At 36.1% G+C, this 20,178-nt stretch overlaps 1 protein-coding gene across 1 annotated transcript in view; it reads left to right on the top strand.

Moving 5' to 3' along the window:
• Positions 1–20,178, top strand: part of LOC121299028 (retinal dehydrogenase 2) — a 53,587-nt gene that overhangs the window by 31,435 nt on the left and 1,974 nt on the right. The window contains exon 12 of the mRNA XM_041226481.1: positions 18,469–18,542. Coding sequence (XP_041082415.1) covers positions 18,469–18,499 — 31 coding nt within the window. The 3' untranslated portion in view covers positions 18,500–18,542. The remainder of the gene's footprint in view (positions 1–18,468; positions 18,543–20,178) is intronic.

Genomic DNA, 20,178 nt, shown 5'->3' with positions numbered 1-20,178 from the left:
ATCTGGCCAAGTAAGCAATGAGAAGGTAATAACCTCAGGGTTTTATGTAATTATGATATCTCACTCGAGTTTGACTGGTAGTCAATGGACTCAGAACAAACAGCAACAATGAACTTCCTAGACTCCTGCCTCTACTACACCTAGGGTACAGGTTAATGACAAGATGCAGGGAATACATTAAGAGCTTTGTTTTATAGTTAATGTGCATTGAAAGCACTGACTACTTATAATTATGTCTTATAATGAGTCGATTTATGAACTAACAACTTGATTCAATTCATTACACTTTAAGATGGGCAAAGTAAACAAACACTTGAGGAACTGAAATACACAAATCATATCTACCAACCCTTCACTGTTACAGCAGTCAGTGAAGTAAGGCATTAAAAACACATTTAGAGGAATCTTTTTTGATAAAGTGAAATGTGATATGTTTGACGAAGAACCATTACAGTCCTAATAAATTATTGCTATTAGAAAAACATAAAACAGGAAGTTTATATTTTCTGCTGTGGGTGGAACAGGTTTTTAAGCAAAGAGAGGGAACGCTTAAGTCAATCTGGTCTGCGGCCAACACTAATTTAACCTTTGGTCTGTTGGTTGGGAGTTAGCTAGTTTCCTCTTTCCTCTTACATCACTCTTAGGGATTCAGACAAAAATAATATGGCTCCAATTGCATGACATTACAGCTTCCTTAAATGCACATGGGAGGATACTGTTAAAAACCCTTTAGAACCAAATAACTACACCAGCTCAGTAAACCAACAGCTGCACAACTGCTATTGATAAGGGAGTGAGATGGGTTGGTGAACTCATGCATCTTTTTTCATTTAACTTGTGTTTGTATTGCCAAGGACAGACTGCTTTAGGAAACGTGCACTACAGAGCCTTGTTCGTATTGGATAGTACTATAGGATTGTGTATTGTATAGGCTAATGCTTTGAGTGCCTAAATCAAGCCAATATACACAAATCACAAAGGTATTTAGAGGCTTTTTACAATAAAGGTAGCATGTAGCTGAATGCAACCCTTAGGATTTACAGATTATAAACCTTCTCCTTAATGTTAATGAGTGCTTTCATAGTTAAGTTGCACTACTCTACTGGAAAACAAGAAATGTTGGCAGGTCATTTTTGCTGTTTTTATTTATTTGCACAAAAACAAAATGCAAGCGTTTCTTGCCAAAAAATATCTACAGTGGAACATGGGTAAAAATTTAGTGCAACAAACATTTCTGTCTCTTCAGTGTTTGCACAGCTCTGTTGGGTATATTATTAATGATCTGCTAGCTGAATGGGGGAGACCAGTGGATTTTGCACCAAGTTTAACAGTATTATAGAAGCAACATTTCTACAAAATGAATTGCTTTTAGATAACACTGTTCATATCACATTGTCTTTACACAAAACAAATTTAAAACAGAAACTAAAAGCATCTTATAGCAGGTAACTATTGCCTATCACATTATTTGCTAACATGATGAATAACTTAGAACCTATTAATTAACTCCAATGTCTAATGTATGAAAGTCTCTGAGTATCGACAAATTGCTGTTTGAAATCAATGTTATTCATCAAGTCTCACATTATAATTTGTTGTTCCAGTCTATTTATTTAAATAGGAGCCAAATGCTAAAACACACCCACAGAAATTGCACCTTGTAAGATTTTAATAGAACCCAGATGTTTATCAGCTCTCTAGATGCAGATGATGACAGCATTATACTGGTATTGCACATGATGCTAAACGGGCTGAATGGGCTCCAGTCTTACTGTTGAGGTCATAAATACACTTTGCGTTTCTGAACTATTTTTACGTGTATTAGCTGGTTAAACCCTTTAAGTCATGTAAATCTCTTCAGCCGTAGGCCTGTTTCCCTCACTGAAATCTTAGCCCAGCAAAACCAATCATTTATTTGGATACAGCTTATTAAGTCCTTGAAGATCAACAGGTCAACACAAGGTCTTCTTTAGACTTAAGGGGAAATTTGTATTTTTTTTCTTTACCACAAATTGGATCATTCATGTAGGTCCACTGGAAATACCTGAAATAATGATCAAAGATCAAGTGAAAATGTGTGTCTGTGTGTAATGTATTAATGAAATCTATTAAAGCCGTAATCTAGAAAAAGGATTACATTACTTGCATTTCCAGTAAAGCGTTCAAACCTTTGTACAATATAAAGAACCAGACACAGTGAACATATTTTTAGTTGTCTGTATACTTCTGCTCAGGTTCCAAGTATTGTAGACTAGTCATTATCCTACTGCAGACGTAGAAGCTAACAGGACTTTAAATCACTTTAAAAGGTCATGTTTCAAGCAGCCTAAAAGTTAAACTAAAAACACATTTTGCAAATGTCTCCATATGCAATTTTGGTTTATTATAGCACTGAAATCCTCTGCAGTGACCATTAGCAGCAGATAATTGACCCGGTGATCCTCACTCAATTCTTTTACATTGCACCATTCTGACACCCAAATGTTTGCTCAAAGCGTAATACACGATTACTTTTCCACGTCCAACAAATGGTGATCCCCCAATCCGAGCTCCATTTGGAATGCCTGGTCCGGTGCATTCTGCTGGCAAGCTGCTCTTTGCATATGCATGGGCATGCTGCAGGGGCCATGCTGACGTGTAAAGAAGCTGCTGATCTGTGCTTTTCCCCAGCAGGCAGCTCAGCAATCCGTCACCTGGGCTCCTGGGGGGATGGAGGTGTGAGGCCGAGTCTGGCAGGAGCACGACCAGCTGTGCCTCGGAGTACCAGGCACAGCAAGGAGCTGGCTTCCCTAGCACTCGGCTCACCCAGGGACGCTGTTTGTAGAAGGATCGGTGAGGGTTTAACAGGTCTGATGCAACAAAAAGACCAGCCTCTGTTTAAAAAAAAAAAGAAAAATGATATTCTGATCAATTTTAGTTTACTGTTTTCTAACCAGAATTTAAAAAAAGTACACTTTATTTGTATACTAAAGAAAGGGGCATATTTTGAAACTGTGTACAATGCCTCTTCATTTTAAAACTAAAACCAATCAAATAGCAACCTATTAAAGGGGGGCTAGCAATTCAATCTAAATACTTCCATGCTTTAAAAATAACCTGGCGTGTTGATATTTGTTTTAGACAAAACTGCGCTAAGGAGATTGAAATGCAGTGATACTAATCAGAATCATTATTCTGTTCAGATGGTAACGAAAGCTTACCAAAACAACTTGCATTCATGCGAGAATCAAATACCGGAAAAATAGAATCAATAACAGACAATGTTTACACATCAAATTATAAATAGAATTTAAAAAGATTGTAAAAGTGTTTGGACATGGAATCCAATACGATGTCAGAAACAATAGGGGTGTTGTCCTTGAGTGACATTCGGACATCAAACAAAGATAGATACGCAGGCGCTGTTAATAGGGTTAGTTTTTAATCTACAATGCTGCTATACATCTGAAAATGTGGGTGGTCTGGGTTCTGCAGTGATGCATGTAAATTTGATGTTGTAAGATCTAGTTTGAACAAAAACCTGGACAATAATCAATAAATATTAACATTGTATTTACAGCACACAGCAACCTATGGACTTGTTTTTGCACCTCCAAGCTTTACAGCAAGCAATTGTAGGAATGTGTTTGCAATGGTTAAAAACACTTTTCAAAAATAAGTGGACTGGAAAATATATTAAAATCATACTTATTAAGTATAGATATTTGAGATAACGGTGCAAATGAGTCACTATTGCAGATTACGGTAAGGTCCTAATTGTATCCTGTTTACAGCTAATTAGACCAGTGGACTAAAATGACAATGTACGTCAGAGTGCTAAAATCAGAAACGGCAGCAGGATGACCTGGCTCATCCATAGCTGTAACTGTCTCTGAATGGTTACAGTATATAATGAATAAATGTTCAACAAAAATGTTATTTAAAAGGCAGGATTTAAAAACAATTTTAGGATTATATATATATATATATATATATATATATATATATATATATATATATATATATATATATCATTTAGATCTTTTATTTAACATCATGTAATCAAAGAAGCTACAAAATGATATTGTAAAAGTCTACCAGAAGCCATAATAGTCAATTTAGATTTTGAAAAAGCATAGTTTTCAATTTTTGTCAGTTTTTTGATATGTATGTGAATGAAACGCCATTGTTTTTTTTTGTGCGTTCTTTGTTATTTTCAATCAAGCACCCTTTTAAACCATTAAGACTGTAAAGTGAGTCAAAATAGTTCCAATTGAAAACAGTGTTGTGACGTGTATGCTTGGACTCCTGGGACTAGAAAAAGACCACCTCCATTCATATGAATTAACCAGCTGCAGGGTCTCATATATTTTTATCTGTTTTTACTTGAATAAAATGAATAGGCTGTTCGTCTTATTCTTGTTTGATTTATAAGACTCAGTAGCTGGTGGCCAAACATCTATTTATGTTTGTTATAGTTGCATGATTTTCTAAAGTAAATGTTAAATACTTGTATGTAGGTTAAGTAGACCTAAATTGATCATTGAAATCATGTGCACAATGTGTTTAAAATACCTTTCATTAAGCAGAAAGAAAAAACATATTTCACCTTGTTGTCCCATGAGAAATGTATAGCACTTTAATAACACAACAGACATACCTAGTTAAAAATTATTATAAAGAGAGAAATTACTTTAAGATTTACTGAAATATATGTTGGGGATTTTAACTGTTTAAAAGAAATCTGCTATGGAAATCAGGATCTGCTATGATCAAATTGGTTGAATTATATCTCATGGAAATAATGTTAAAACAATTATAAAATACATTCTACCACCGATGGGATATTTATAACACTTTTGGTCTCTGCAACTTTTGGAAGCCACCAGCACCCCATCAATATGCATCCTTCCTCAGCCTGTCCATTCCAAAGCAGCGGCTGGAATGTGGTGGCGTTTCAGCACCGACACTGTCAGAGTGGTGAAACCCATCTCCCCTTGTTAGTTAAACACTTGATAAGTCCCTGTTGTGAAGACATCACCAGCCTGGGCACACGCGTTACTGCTCGGAGCCATTTGTATTGTTAACTATCTGTGAATGTTTCAAAGTGATAATCTAGCTGCCTCACAGCTCTCCCGGATAAACACAGGGACCGTCCGCCTTGAACTTCTGAAGGCGCCCTTCAGTATATCAAAGGCAGAGCCAAGTTCATTTCCATTTTGGGGAGGGAGCCCAAAGTTGTGTATTGGGGTTTCAGTCTTAAACCAATGCTAACAAACACGGGACACTAATGTTCTAAACGGTGTTATAAATAATTAAAATAAGGGATACACTTCAAAAAAGAGGTACATTAACTCCACTATTTACTAATATATATATTACATGTACTTAGCACACAATTCTGTGAAGATGGAACTCCATACATTAAAAACAAAATGGATTTAACATGTATTTGCAGGGTAGTTTAACTACTTGCATTTTGAAGTGTATCGAAATAGAGACTTTTTTTTTAACCAAAAATGCATGTGAGTCTGTTTGTCTGTCCATAACTACCTGATCTACAAACATCACCAAAATAAGAATGCCCATGATCTCAAATACATATACAGTATTGAGTAAACCTGGTCAGAGAAGAAGGAACTACAGTACTTTATAATCAGACACACTGGAGAAGTTTTGTATGCTGCTGTAACCCCTTTATCACCCTTTTTTTAAAAATTGACATTACCAGCTGTCCCAAAGGGGGAGCGCTGTATTGATATTGTGTTGAGCTGCTGTACGAGATGTCAACATGGACGTGTGAAATGGCTGCTGTCTCCCTGGGTCCTACTTGGAAATGAGGACTCGAATCTCACAGAGACTATCCTGATTTCATAATGACATTATGAGTGTATTTATGGATGTTTGATGTGTGATGTCATGTGAAAAGATTTTGTGTGGGTTTGCTGGGCTGTTTAACAAACGTTGGGTTGTTAAAACATGATATTCAAATACATATGTATAATTACTTCTTTTGTTTATTTCTGTATGGATATTAGTGTCAAATACATATATCAGGCTAACACAGGACATTATTGGAAGCATGACGTCACAGTTCTGTTTTAATGATCTCTCAGCGGATCTATGGTAAATACTACCAGCCTTTAAACATTATAATAATTCTAAAAACCTGTTCTGAAACAACAACGCCTAGTGCTGTGAGAGCATTAGGTGGGGACGAATGTAAAAACGTAGGTTGGGGAGAGGGGAATTCATCAGCAAAGTGTTATGCTGACCAGTGCAAGCCATATTGACCTGGGAGACCTAGGTTGCAAAGGCAGGTGGAAGTAAACTAATCACACTTCTAACATCATATAGGCATATTTTATACATTCCAGGTTTCGATATGGCCATGGACGGAATTTATTGTTACTCGAGGGCCTTCCAATCCACCAAGGGAATTAACTCATAGGATGTCGGGGTTATAGGTTCGGATACAGACCTACGTGGCTCTAAATGACAAGGTATCACTCAATTCAACGAGTGAATACAGTAATTAGACACCTGTAATGGGTTACAAAGCACAGGGATGTGACATACAAAGAAACACGGCTAATGAGTTGACATTTAAACTTAAACCAAATGAAGAAAAAAAAATCAATCGTACTGTATACACGCTACTATAGCAAATATATAATTACAAACCCATTTTTAAACATCACCCCTAGAGGCCTATAGCTTACTCTTTTTAAAATCTAGCACATTTGCGAACCAGCCTAAAATTAATCCACATGAAAATAAAATATGAAGTATTATCTGAAAAATTGTAGCTGAAATGGCCCCAGGTAATATTAGGTAATATGACACATCTGTTCTTTGCTCTGGGCCTGTATCCATACCACATTGCCTTTCTAATTCCTGTGCAAGCACATTATTTGAAAATGACCTATGCACAGTATTTACTGGTAACCGCTATAATTAACTGAAAGTTAATTTCCCAGAGTGCATATTATTTCTGTTGAATAAATTACATGCTTTTTGACTAGGAAACAATTATTTTTCCAATGGGAATAATCAACATTCTGTTGTAATATTATGTTTCTCTTTTAGTAAAATATCAGATTTTTTTTTATTCATTAGGTTACTTGTACATCACAAAGTTGCAGGACTCTTGTTCTTGAACACCCTAGTAAATATTTCAATAAACAGTTTAAATGCAATTTTTTATACCTCTTATTGCACTGGCGGCTATATTATCTTTTTATCGTGTTTGTTTTTACTTTTAAAAAAGCATTCTATAGGTGTTTGTTGCTATGCTAACAAGAAGTAAGAAAGATGATTTTAAAGGTTTGGTTATCACTACAATTTTAACCCAAATTATAAGATGCAAATTACATCAATGGTATAAACTAGCAAGAACCGACCAACTTATTTGCTGGTAGGAGCTTTTCGATTCCTGTTTCTTGCTAGTTGCTAGGTTTAAACTCTGCATCCATTGAACTATAGTTTAAGTGACATTTTCATTTTGTTTCTAATTCTGTCTCAAATGATACACATAAAGACATATAATGAGATATAATATATCCATGCTTTGAGTAGCCTGCTTTCATTTCCATGCTGGGTTCCTTTATTATAAATTAATGCCATTTGGTTCCAATGAAAACAGCCTGCCAGATTACATAATATTTAATCTTCTCAGCAGTCAATCACGGAGGCAGACAATAAAAATGTTCAAAAGGAAGGATGCTGTGTGCTTTTCTATTCAGTTTTATTTTAAGGTTGTTCCCTGGGTTGTTTCTGCTAGATCTCAATGGAAGATCTATGCCGTATCAAGGTATGCCGTATCATTAAGAGCATTCAAGAGGCTACACATGTTAATTGAACATTTGTGTTAAAGCCCAGAAAACGTAATATAGCCAACTATATGTGATGGACAGGCTCAGTGTTACAGTCATTTACTAAATGAACGTCCTGCACCAGCACAGATCCAAGTGTAGAACCAAGCAGCTGTACTGTATGTTAGTGGAACAGTGGGGAAGCAATGTACTGTTGCCTGGTACCTGTAAACTCCCTGACAGATCCCAAGCACTCCATGGTTACAGTACAGGGTCCATGCAGATTGCATGTGGATTGCAGTTGAAATGCAGGCATTACAAATTTGTAAAGATTGACACGTGCTTCAGCGTTCAACAAAATGCTGAGCATCAAACTGAATGAATAGCGGCTGGGATTGAAATCACCTGTATGGCATTCTGAGAACTCTGTAAGTAAGCCTGTGGTTATGAATAGAAAGGCATCATTGGAAATGCCAGATTTGTTTTATCATAGCATTTTGTGCATGGGCATTACAACACTAATATTAGCATAATGAAGAGGTAAAAACATCTGTTTATAAAAGGTTTTTTTTTTTTTGTGGGGTTATAAGAAACTAATCCAGGATATATGGGGAACAAGTTGCCTGAGGGTGGTTTGTGTTACTAAAACTAATGCATCTGGGATTAATTCATAATAAATAGGCAAACAGCTATAAGCACTGCAGTATTTCAATGATTAATCACTAGATCAGACCACTGATAGATAAGGAACTGCAGTACACTGTGTTCCAGGCCAGACTGGGTAAGTGGAACACTTTGAGCAGAAAGCATTTTGGGCCTACAAGCTTCTGATCTGCAGCTGTTAAAAAAAACAAAACATCTGAACTTGACTGCAGACTTTTTAGCTGTTGATATTTTTTCACCTGCTTCAGTTTTCTGCTATTGCACCTAGAGTGTAAAACCAAATGTTTATAGCATTCAAGATCTAACAGGTTTTCAACACATCTTGGTGTTTATTTGTAATTGTTTGAGAATACTTTCAGACACACAGAAAACACCTAAATAAGCATCACAGTGTAAATAAATACTAAAATGTGTTTAAAATCTGTTGCACAGGATTCATGTTTATATTCTTTTACAGTACCCCCTGGTCTCTATGGTAACCACGTTTCTTGAGCCATTGGTGTTTTTATTTAATGCTTTTAATGCCTTCAAACACTGTTTGTTATAATGACATAAAGCTAATACATCAATTTAGTTAAATGTACCATTACATTTTAAACTCCCTATCTAGTATCTTACATGAGTCACGATTAATTTGATTCCCATGATTCCTAGCAACAAATCTGCTGTCTGTACTTACAAAAATCAAATATAAATGGTAAATCTGATAAAACCCACTCGTCTGAAATTGTCATGTATATTTTTTCTTAACACTTGTTCAGTCTGTAGATATTATAAACTCAAACAAGCTAGTGTAGTCCAGTGGTTAAAATCCAGTGCTTGTAACTGGAAGGTTACTGGTTCAAATCCCACCTCTGCAACTGACTCACTGTGTGACCCTGAGCAAGCCACTTAACCTCCTTGTGCTTCATCTGCGGATGAGATGTTAAATCAATGTCCTATTGTAAGTGACTCTGCATATAATGCACAGTTCACAGCCTATCTCTCTAAAGCTCTTTGTGATGGTGGTCTACTATATAAAGATATTATTATCTATGGACAGATAATAGCTATAGGCTAATGCATACTAATAAAGATGTATTGCAGGAAAATATATATACAAAATAAGAAGAGCATAAATGTTGTATTTGAGTAAAGTTAGAAAGGTTTTAGAAGGAGGGAGATGAAAGTAAATCAAGACTAAAAGGTGAGAGAGCTGAGTTCAGAGGGTAGGATCAGCTGCGTAACATCTGTGCTGATGCTGATAAAACTTTGATGCAATTACAGCCAGCAGAATGTTTTTATATACTGCTTTTATTTTTAAAACTATTAATTCTTTAGGCATGTGTACCCAGTTCTAGAAGAGTCTTCACAATTGTGCTACTCTTTGTATGATGATTGATGAATTGTGCATTTCCAGAGCAAATTCCTTAATTGGACATATTTAAAATAATCATGTGTACTCCCTTTTCCTAAAGCTCATTCCTCACACAAGCCATAATAAAGGAAAGATTTTGCCAAATAAAATGATTAATGGTTCAAGGTTTTTTTTCAAAATTTGTTTAATAAATGAATCAGAAATTTGATATTCATCAAACTGTTCAAGACTACCGTTGTCTTATTTACAAACAGTCAAGGATTTTTTCATGAATATACAACAAAACTTTCTATTTAATACAAAACAGACTTTGAATAAAGATTTTTTAAATAACTCACATCTGTAACATGTTGCCATACTTTTGCAGTAAAGGAATGGTCTTCACATGGTTATTTTGCTCTACTGGGCTCCGTCCATGTATTCTGTACTTATATAAAGCACACCTCAGATTTGCAAGTCAAAAATGATAAGACAGTGAACCAGGTCTGAATGGATTGCTGATTTCCATCTCCAGTTTCCCAGAAGGAAATATAGACCGTAATCATCGAGAGTTGGCCAAGTATCCCTCCAGAGTAAATTATTCAAATAGAGCAATTTGCAGACTAATTATGCGGAATCAGTACATACATTGGCCTTCCTCACTATCGACAGTGTCATGGCAAGTGTTTCTCATTTTTATGCAACCCCTGTGTCTTCAAAACACCGTCCTTATTGAAAAACAAAAAGGGTTTGGCTTTGCATGAAATACAATTTGAAAAGCACAACAGCTGGATGGTGAGATAAATAAATAAAAAAACATAAACATTGCTGTCCCAGGGTTGCTATGAAAACAGCTGTACAGAACCATACCATGGGAGAATGAAAGCCCCCAAAGACCTGCACAAAACAGCAGCGATGTCTAAGCTTGCATCCTGAGGCTGGGCCTGAGAATGAGCAAACAAATGGACTACAATCTCTGAATGGTGATGAGCAGGACTGACCTCAAAATATCATAAAAAAACACAACATACTAAGTGAAAAAGACACACGTATTTACCTGAAGGTTAAAACTAACCTCAAAATGGTCTTAAATATTTACCTAAGGCCAGAGTGAGGTTAGCTCTATCCTGCTGATGATATGTTTTTGTATTGTCCGCTCAGTGTGAGAATTTGATTAGTTTCTTATAGCAACAATGCCAAAAATACAGCTGTTCACACAGTGACAAACACATACTATATATATTGAAGCTGTGCCGTTTCAACTCCTGTGTGGCTAGTTGCGTGCAATCCATTGCTCAATTCACGACTGTTCTCACAAAAAAGCAGGGTATGAAAAGTATATTGAAAAGGGTAAAGATACCACAAGAACACATTTAAAAGCAGAGGTAACCAGATCTGGCAGGGCATATGGAGCTAATTAGGAGATAGCAGCCTGGTGACATTACAGTCACAATATATTTACAAGGATGTTTTTGGCTATACATGATTGTCTTTCTGTGGGAATAGGCAGATACATGTTTTATTTCCGTGGAATATATTAATTCATATGCACGATTGCACCATCAGCACTACATTAGCTCAACTGGTCTCTGGGTTCCTGTCCTAAATGAGTTGGTATATGACTGTAAAATTAGACTGCATGTTACAGGGGATCCCAGACAGTACATGTTGTTGCATCTCTATGCCAGAACCAATTGCATTTCAACATCAGACACGGACACATTTCTTAAGGATTTAAAGTGGAAAGTAAAACTAAGAAATGTTACAAAACAAGAAACAAGCAACTTTGGCATTTCTTTTATAATCCCTTAAATGAACTGGCTTGGTTGCTTGTATTTATTTTTCTATTAGAGCTGATATTTGTTTTTGTTTTTTTTGTTTTTTTGTTGTTGTTGTTTTTAATCCGAGTTTGTTTTAACAAGATTATGTTTTAATAGACTGCGAGCTAATTTTATTTTGAAATGTGGTTTTGTTTTCTTCACTCTAATTTATTCTGGACAGGGCATGTACTTCATATGAAACTTAACAGAAGCCTACTACGTAGAATGTAGGCAGGGCAAGTAATATCAGTATACACTTTTGTAGAAGCCACAATAGACAATACAAATGCAGAATATCAACACAAATATGTGCAGTAGATACCCAAACATTAAAAGCCTGGTATTTCACACAGCTATGTGCTTACAGTTATGCATACCACTAACAGTGTATCTTAAAGCCAAAGCTGCAGTAACTAACCAGCCTATAGAAAGTTATTTAAATCCAGAAACATTGGCATCCATTATATATGCTGGAATTAATCAACATTAACACTGGCGAATTTCAATCCCCCCAAAGGAAGATGTTGGGGGGGGGGGGGTGGTCCTTTTAGGTCAGTCTTGTAATAGACTGGCAGAAATAGTGTTGCAAAAAGGCTAACATTGATCTCACTCTTTGTTATTGATCTCACTCTCTGTTTAATCCGATCTCTGGATTTCTACAAGTTTCAGTTTCTTGTTTTGGCAAGCCTTGCCCTCAAAGAACAACTTATGAAGAAATGGGGTAAAAGGGTTCCATTTCATCAGTTTATTTATTAAGTTATTTTTCCACAGTCTTCCTGAATCTCGCCCACCATACATTCCCTTTGTGTCATGTGGAACTGATTAGTGACTGCCCATTAAACTCAATGGGCTGACAGCTTCATCCTATTTTGTGTGGCGTGTTAACAGCTTGAATGTAATATGGAGTAAAAGGTCTGCTCCAGCGCCAGAGGAGTGCTGAACCAACATCCGCGAAGCACAGATGCTTTAAGGTACTTAAATAGTTGATTCAATAAAAAGCAGCATTTTGAGAGATTAAAGGGGACAAATTATTTTAATTTCACCTTCAAATCTGCTGTTCTCTCTCATGAATTTCCCAAGATCAGAGAGTTTTCATTTTTCATGAACCTGGCCCATGTTTACACTGAAACACACAAAAGGCATACAAAATAGCTGAGAAAGTGATGGACGATGTGAGGTCCCCCAGTGAGCTAGAGGGTACAAAACTTCAAATAACTACAACATCCGAAAGCACAGTGATTTCTCTGTCGTTTACAATGAAAACATTTGAGAGTGTGGCCCTCCAGCCCTTCATCCTTCATGTCCCATTGTAAAAGCTTACAGGTGTCAGGGTTAAATAATATTAAATAGCTTACAGGTGTCAGAGTTAAATAATATTCTTTGAGAACCAAAGCACAGTCCCAGCTGGCTCCCTCGTTCGCCAGTTCTCTTTGCTTTAGTATCACTGAAAATATTCCTCTGGGCCTGGCCCAAGTAACATAGCAAACAGGACGAGTAAGAGAACAGATGTAGCCTTCTCTCTCATGGTGTTTAACATACCTGCCTTCTTGAGTTACACAACATAACCGTCATGAAGTGCTTGTTGTTTAACTTCTGGCACGTTTTCGTGCCAAAGTTGCAACATAGACAGTGAAATCTATTTAGATTTCGGACAGGTTTGTGGCCTTAAAGAAAAACATTGAAAAGCATATTAAATACTGATTTCTGACCTCCTGTATAACATTTGGACAGACCTGTTATTTACATTAGGCTATACTAGAGGTGCCCATTGTGTATCTGTGGAGACTAGAGGAACCTCTTCCAACCAACTCAATCTTAGTCAAAATTTTCAACTCACTACTGTGCTCCTCAACCTATGGGATATCCTGCTTTCTATGGGAACTTTCCACAATTCACAGTACACAGGAGGATTTTTTTGTATTTCCAGAACATTTATTTCTAAAGATGTTTCTCCTTGCTGGCTTTGAGTCCTTCTTCCAGCACCTCCTAGCTTTCTGCAGGAAATGGGATAAATATGCAAGTAAAAAGAGATGTCACCATCTCTTTAAACAACCAGGACTACAATAAGATGTAGTCCAGTGAACCATAATGTCTTAAACAGGCTCTACAGTCAACAGAAAACTTCTCGATGATGGTGTGGCATCAATGTGTTCCACAGATGATTTCATTAAATTCAGGCTAGAATAACTTAACTTCAACTGTCTGCCACCATGGAAAACAGTGACAGCTTCATTGTATGCAACTGAGTCACACTTAGGGATGTGCAGAATGGAATGTAATGATATAATAACTGCAAACTGTACATGTTGTTCTGAGTAGTATTCCTGCTAGATTTTTGCTGATACATTGTTTTATCACTGTCTGAAAAATTACCCTTTATGCAGTTTCTTCAAAAAAAGGGACGCTCATGTTTGTTAGAAGTTTCTATGGCTGTGAGGAATAGATTAAGGTCTGAGAAGCCACTGAGATAATTTCTTACCCTAATTAAAACTTACAAGTAGTACTTTCAAAATACCAATCTAGGCAAGCACAGCCTAATTATACAATTTGTGTTCACTTTACTAGTAAGGGGTGAAAGGGGACACCACAGTGTAAGCATTATACAGCCGGCAATATTTAACAGAACATAATCTCTAATACTACTTGACCCTCCTTTTATCTAAAGCGCTAATTCAGGTAGATTGAAAAGACGGTAAAGCTCTCCTGTGGCTGATTTGATAAAGACCATATTGTTCCCAGAACAAGCTGATCGACGTCAGGGAAACCTAAGAACCCTCTGGAGTATTGTTAGGGGCTGCCAGAGTCAGGATCAACTGAGATGTGAAATCCTTTCCACCACGAACTGGGAAGTGCCAGACTGAAAGAGATAGCCACTCAGGTTGTCTTGTGTGCATAAATGTTTGACATTTTTTAGATTTATATCATGAACAGATGTAAGTTCAAAATGAATCGTTCCCTGTGGTAACATTAATCCAGCGGAGCCTGAAGATTATGTTGTGCCGTTAAAAGCACTTCAGTAACTGTCAACATTGACATATTTCTCTTCCTGAAAAACCAAAAACCTTTAAGAGGCTGCCATTGCCTTTCTGTGAGTATTTTATTTACCACCTGACAAGAAAAAGGACGGGCACATAAGTTAAAATTTCCCTTTTGCACGGAAACCAGAGAGATTGAGATTTAATGTGGAAAGACGGTTTGCGTTTGGAAGGCAAGGTGGTTATAGGAATGAGCTGGCTGCACTCATATACATCTTATGGGTCCTCTGCTGTCGGAATTTCATTCTCAATGTGATTTCAGCAGAGCATTTCAATGGATGAGTTCATATTACCAGCTGCCTATGGAAAACTAAACCAGAGACTTCAGGACTGGAGCACAGGATGTGTTGAGTGTCTGGGGGCTCCACTGCTATTCCCCATTGCTGCAGAAGTTTTTCGTATAAGTGCTCTGTTTCCTAGAACTATACTTTATGACACCTGTAAAAAAAATGTTTTAATATAAAAACCTTATTTTGTACAGTTAAAATGTGTATTTTATAGAGATAGATGCATTGGATGAATAGCAAGGGGAATGTGATTAATAATAATTAATAATCAATTTAAGCAGTTGGGCACTAAATATAGTTTTTTTTTTCTTTTTCAAATAACCGTAAATATTTTCTCAAGATGTGTTAGAATTACACAATCTTGTCTTTCAAGATAGAACAGTCCTGTATCTTTGTATCTCAGTCAAGAATAAAACCAGCCCATTCATTAGCCCACAATAATAAGGAAAGGATTATTCCCCCTGATAATTAATTGATCTCTGGTAAGTGGTGTCAGTGAACTTCAACCCAAAGTGGCACACAAATTTCAAATATTGATCTGAATATTATTCAGGTGGCCTCTGGACATAATTTACTCGCTGTGTGACCTGGGTTGACACTAAGTGCTTTTAAGGATTCACAACTTTGCTTGCTAATGTAGTTTTGTGTTGAAAGCTCCTGTCATCCACCCATCATTTCAGCGAACGGCCATCACTTCTTTAAGTCACTGAGGCTAAATCATTAGAGTGCATGCCAGCAAGGACCAATCAGACCCACTGAGTCATTGTGCGGTAAAAATGACCCATTTTGTGTACTCATTACTCTTAAAGCATAATAAACATTTTAAAAAATACATATGAATATGTGTGTTTATTGCTGCCAGTCTCAGACACTTTTTTTAACATTAGCAAATGTTATAATTGCAAAAATATGTTCTAGGTTTTTGGCAATGTGCTGTAGGAAAGCCTACAAAATTAGTATTTGCTTGCCAGTAGTTTTGGCAGAGATTATTTGAACAAACAAACAAGACACACCCCTTTACACTATCTACTCAAACCTACAGACCCTGCTTTATACAATTGTGTATATATACATTTAATACAAATGTATAGATAAAATATATTTAATATATATTGTGATGTTTGTAGTACATCTCTGCAATAGTTATACAGTAAGGGTCTTGACACATTAGAATACAGAACCCTTTACAGAACGAAAAGCAGCTTATCTCTTACAGTAGTCAACCAGGGAGAGGCATGCTATAATACAGTTGATCTATTGCACAGCACATAGGAATCTACATTTCCCTATTGTCTGATTACAGTACAAAGCAGGAATATTTGTAGTTAGCAGCTGATTTCTTGTCCCCTGTAAAGACATTTACAAAGACAGGAAGTTTGCTATGGCACAATGAGCAAATTACTTATTAATAAAGTAGCTTATTAATAAAAAAAAATGCATTATGAATGCCAAAGACTTTAGGACTTCCTTTGTCTGAATAGTATTTTAACTATGCAAAACAACTACTCGGGCCAATAAGACAGATCTATATATATCCAGACATGTGTATGTGTCCAATTTATGAAGGGGCTCTATTCTAATGCTATACAACAGGGCTTCTCAAACTCGATTCTGGGGACCCCCTGTGGCTGCTGGTTATCATTCCAACCGAACTCTTAATTACTTAACTAGACCCTTAGTTGAACTAATAATTTGCTTAATTAGACATTTTTACTTGTTTTCAGCTCTTAAACAGTTGCAGTTAAAGTTACTTATCAAATGTTACAGCTAGCTTGAAATCTGCAACTGTTCAAGAGCTGAAAACAAGTAAAACAGTCTAATTAAGCAAATTATCCGTTCAATTAAGGGTCTAGTTAAGTAATTAAGAGTTCTGTTGGAATGAAAACCAGCAGCCACAGGGGGTCCCCAGAACTGAGTTTGAGAAGCCCTGCTTTACAGAGTAGCAGATCTAAATAGTGCTGCCTTTTAATTCTGTATAAATCCCACAAGTGTTTTCCCACAGGGATGATTTATTGTCCCACTTTTTGACATCACTTAATAATTTGTAGGCTTCAAAAGGGAGAAAGTACTCATTTGATTTAGTGCTAGCTCCAGTTTAATTAGCAGAGAACTTCTCTGCGTCACCATTGTCTCCCCATTTTTAATCTGTTTAAAGGTAACCTCACTATAGTAATTGTCACTGACTTTTCTAACTGACTGGCATTTCAGATTTAGCTTTTTCATCCAGCTAACAGCATTGAGATATTTAATATTTATTAGGGTTTCGTCTGGGCCAGGATTACAGCACTCCATATAGTAATGTTGTAGCTATGTCTGTAACTGCTTTGAGGAAATATATGGCAATGGTCATCTGGAATAAGAATAATAAATATAAAACAAATAAGCGCTCCTATTTGACTGCAGGTGTCTTTAAAGAGTGTTGCGCAGGGGATATGTTGATTCTAAATGAGGTTTTGAATTGAGCTGGCAAACTTCCCAGTAACATTCTCACAGATATGGTAAATATGCATACATGCAAAGTCATAGAAAATGTAACCGATAATAGTATTGGACGCTTTGCCTATTATATTACATGGGCAGTTAAATTAATTGAGTGCTTTAAATTTGTAATGTCTGGCTTGATTCCCTGAGGAGCTGTAAATGTACACTTGTGGTACGTCTCAAATCACGTATAACAAAACAGGGTACTGAACATGATTTCATTTCGGCTGAATGCCAATATTTACACATTATTTTCTTAATCTGATTGAAGAATGCATACTTATATTTTAAACAAGAACAAAAAAACGGAATGTTTTCAAAACAATGTATGTAGGAGGCACGAATATTTCGGTCCTCTATTATAAGCCTGTAAAATGATTTGGTTAATTGGTTAAATATTACCGTATATATCATGTTATTGAATCATCAATATATAGCATTAGCAGATCAGATCCTGCCTGCCTGTAAGTCAGTATTCATTCTACAGTTTTTTTTTTTTTTTTTTTTTTATCACAGTAGTGATTTATTTTACTCTCATTAAAATTACTCAAGACAATAAAACAAGGTGGAATGGATTTCACAAAAGAATTCAAATTTTTAGGGGATAAAGATGGGTTACTTTGGATCATTAACATAGAACCCCATGTTTATGTAAACACATAAGACTATCTAAAACTTGTTTAATAAACATATTCAGCTTTTGGCAGGAGAGACAGAACAGATAATAAGTGATCAGGATCTTGGTGACATTGGCAATGTCATATGAAGCATGTCATCTCTAAGGTCTCTGCCAGATCAAGAGTGTTGCGGCTGAAAGACATTTCCATCTGTTTGGAGGCCTGGGTGAGGTTTTGGTTTGCCCTGCAATTTTAACAGTGGTTTAAATTACAAAACAATCACTTTATCAAAAAGGGAATTACAGTATAATCATAAGGAAGATGAAACTGTCCTAACCTATCAATCCTGGGAGGTAGCTCTTAATAGACTAGATGACACCTGGAATTATTTTATTTTATTTGAACATGTGTGTCTATTGTGCATTTTATTTTCCAGGTACAGTGTCTATGTTTCAGGAGAGGCATGACTATGGAGGCTGTCTAGCGCACTGTCTTGGGGGGTGTTTGCAGGTAAATGCAGCATTTCAGTATCAGGTGTTTACAAAAAAAAAAAAGGCAGCTTTTTCAAAAACCCACAAAAAATAACTGTCAATTGTTTGATTTAACAATTTCCCACGTACATTTTATTGTCTGTATTCAATTCCGTATTGTACAGTGAATACAATAGTTGCACATTTAGTGTATTCTAGTATGATTTTGTGTCACAGCAAAGAACCACATAAACCCAATTTGTGCAATTCAATTATGACTGACAATGAAAACAAAGGGAAAAAAATGCAAACTACAACAACAGATATTGCTGCTATTTTATACAAAATTAGAAATGGGAAGTTAAACATACTGTTATGTCAATGCTGTACTGGACTATAATCAATGCAGGATGTATTCTGTTGCAATAAACCAAGTTCAACACTTACATTTTCCTGTTGGAAACATACTATTATAAAATAATACAAAATATGGTAAATCTTTAGTTTCTATCCCCTGCCATGTCCTGGCAGAGTCTCAGTGGTCCCCGCGATACCGGCTTCCTTCAAGTGATGAGGTGTTGACAGGCATGAAAATACGCTGCTTGAAGCTGTGCCAGCAGAGACAGAGGACTGCTGGGGGGGTTGGCAGCCTTTTGGCTTTTAAAGATTGAAAATCTCTGCTGGTTTAACCTGTTTATAATTGTCATAATAGTAGAAAAGTCTGAGTTAAAAGGTCGCAGCATAACATGCTTTTCTGGAATATATACCATAATGAATTCCACATGAAAGGTGTGAGCATATAGTATTTGAATGAGTCAATCAAATGTTGAAGAGTGTTAATATTGTGTGATACCAACCAACAACCAAAACCTAATATAGCGTGCAGCATGTTGCATATCCAAGACAAAACCAAAGATAGCAAATTGTTCTGCAGTTATTGTTGTTTTGTGTTTTGCCCATTATATAGCTATACATGCAGTTCTAATCAAGTAGAAACTAAACAGGGAATATACTTGCATAGGTACATTCTAAAAAATATAGGTATCATCACGTGGTTCAGAAAGCATTGATTTCAGGAACATTACCGCCATCTGCTGAGTAAGAAGGTAACTGCACAACACTGCAGTTCTTACAAAATCCAGTAATTATAAAAACAAAAATACTTTTACGTGTTTAATGGTTTCCTTTTCCTATTTTGTTTATGTGAGAAAAGTCGAACACTGTGCTTTGTGTGTCCACTATTGTTGAGTTCTTTCTGTGTTTTTAACTTGTAAAGTTGCATGTAGGTCACAATTTATTTCAAGGTTGGGCAAAGAAAATACAACATGCCCTAAAACAGTCCCACGTATGAACAGAGCATATGGAGCTGATAAAGATACAGCTGTTTAATGATTTCACTTTCACATGACCATGAACTATGTGACCTCCATACTGAAGACATTATGAACGACAAAAACAAAATGCTAATCTTTATTTCATTTTATAATTCAGTGTTTATATAATATGTCACTTAACCACCCGCTGTTAGGATTTCAGGCAGTTTTATTTCGCAGAGCTTAATGATTTTTATGGACAGATAAGACATCTGTTTAGACATTTCCATTAGTCTACTGTCTTTAAATTCTGTCAAATTCAAATTTTAATTAATTTCAAAATATAACTTGCAATAAAGTAGC

This window comes from Polyodon spathula, chromosome 24, assembly GCF_017654505.1.
Source record: "Polyodon spathula isolate WHYD16114869_AA chromosome 24, ASM1765450v1, whole genome shotgun sequence".
In the NCBI taxonomy this organism is placed as follows: domain Eukaryota; kingdom Metazoa; phylum Chordata; class Actinopteri; order Acipenseriformes; family Polyodontidae; genus Polyodon; species Polyodon spathula.
The sequence above is the reverse complement of the archived record's forward strand: the minus strand, read 5'-3'. Positions and strand labels throughout refer to the sequence as shown.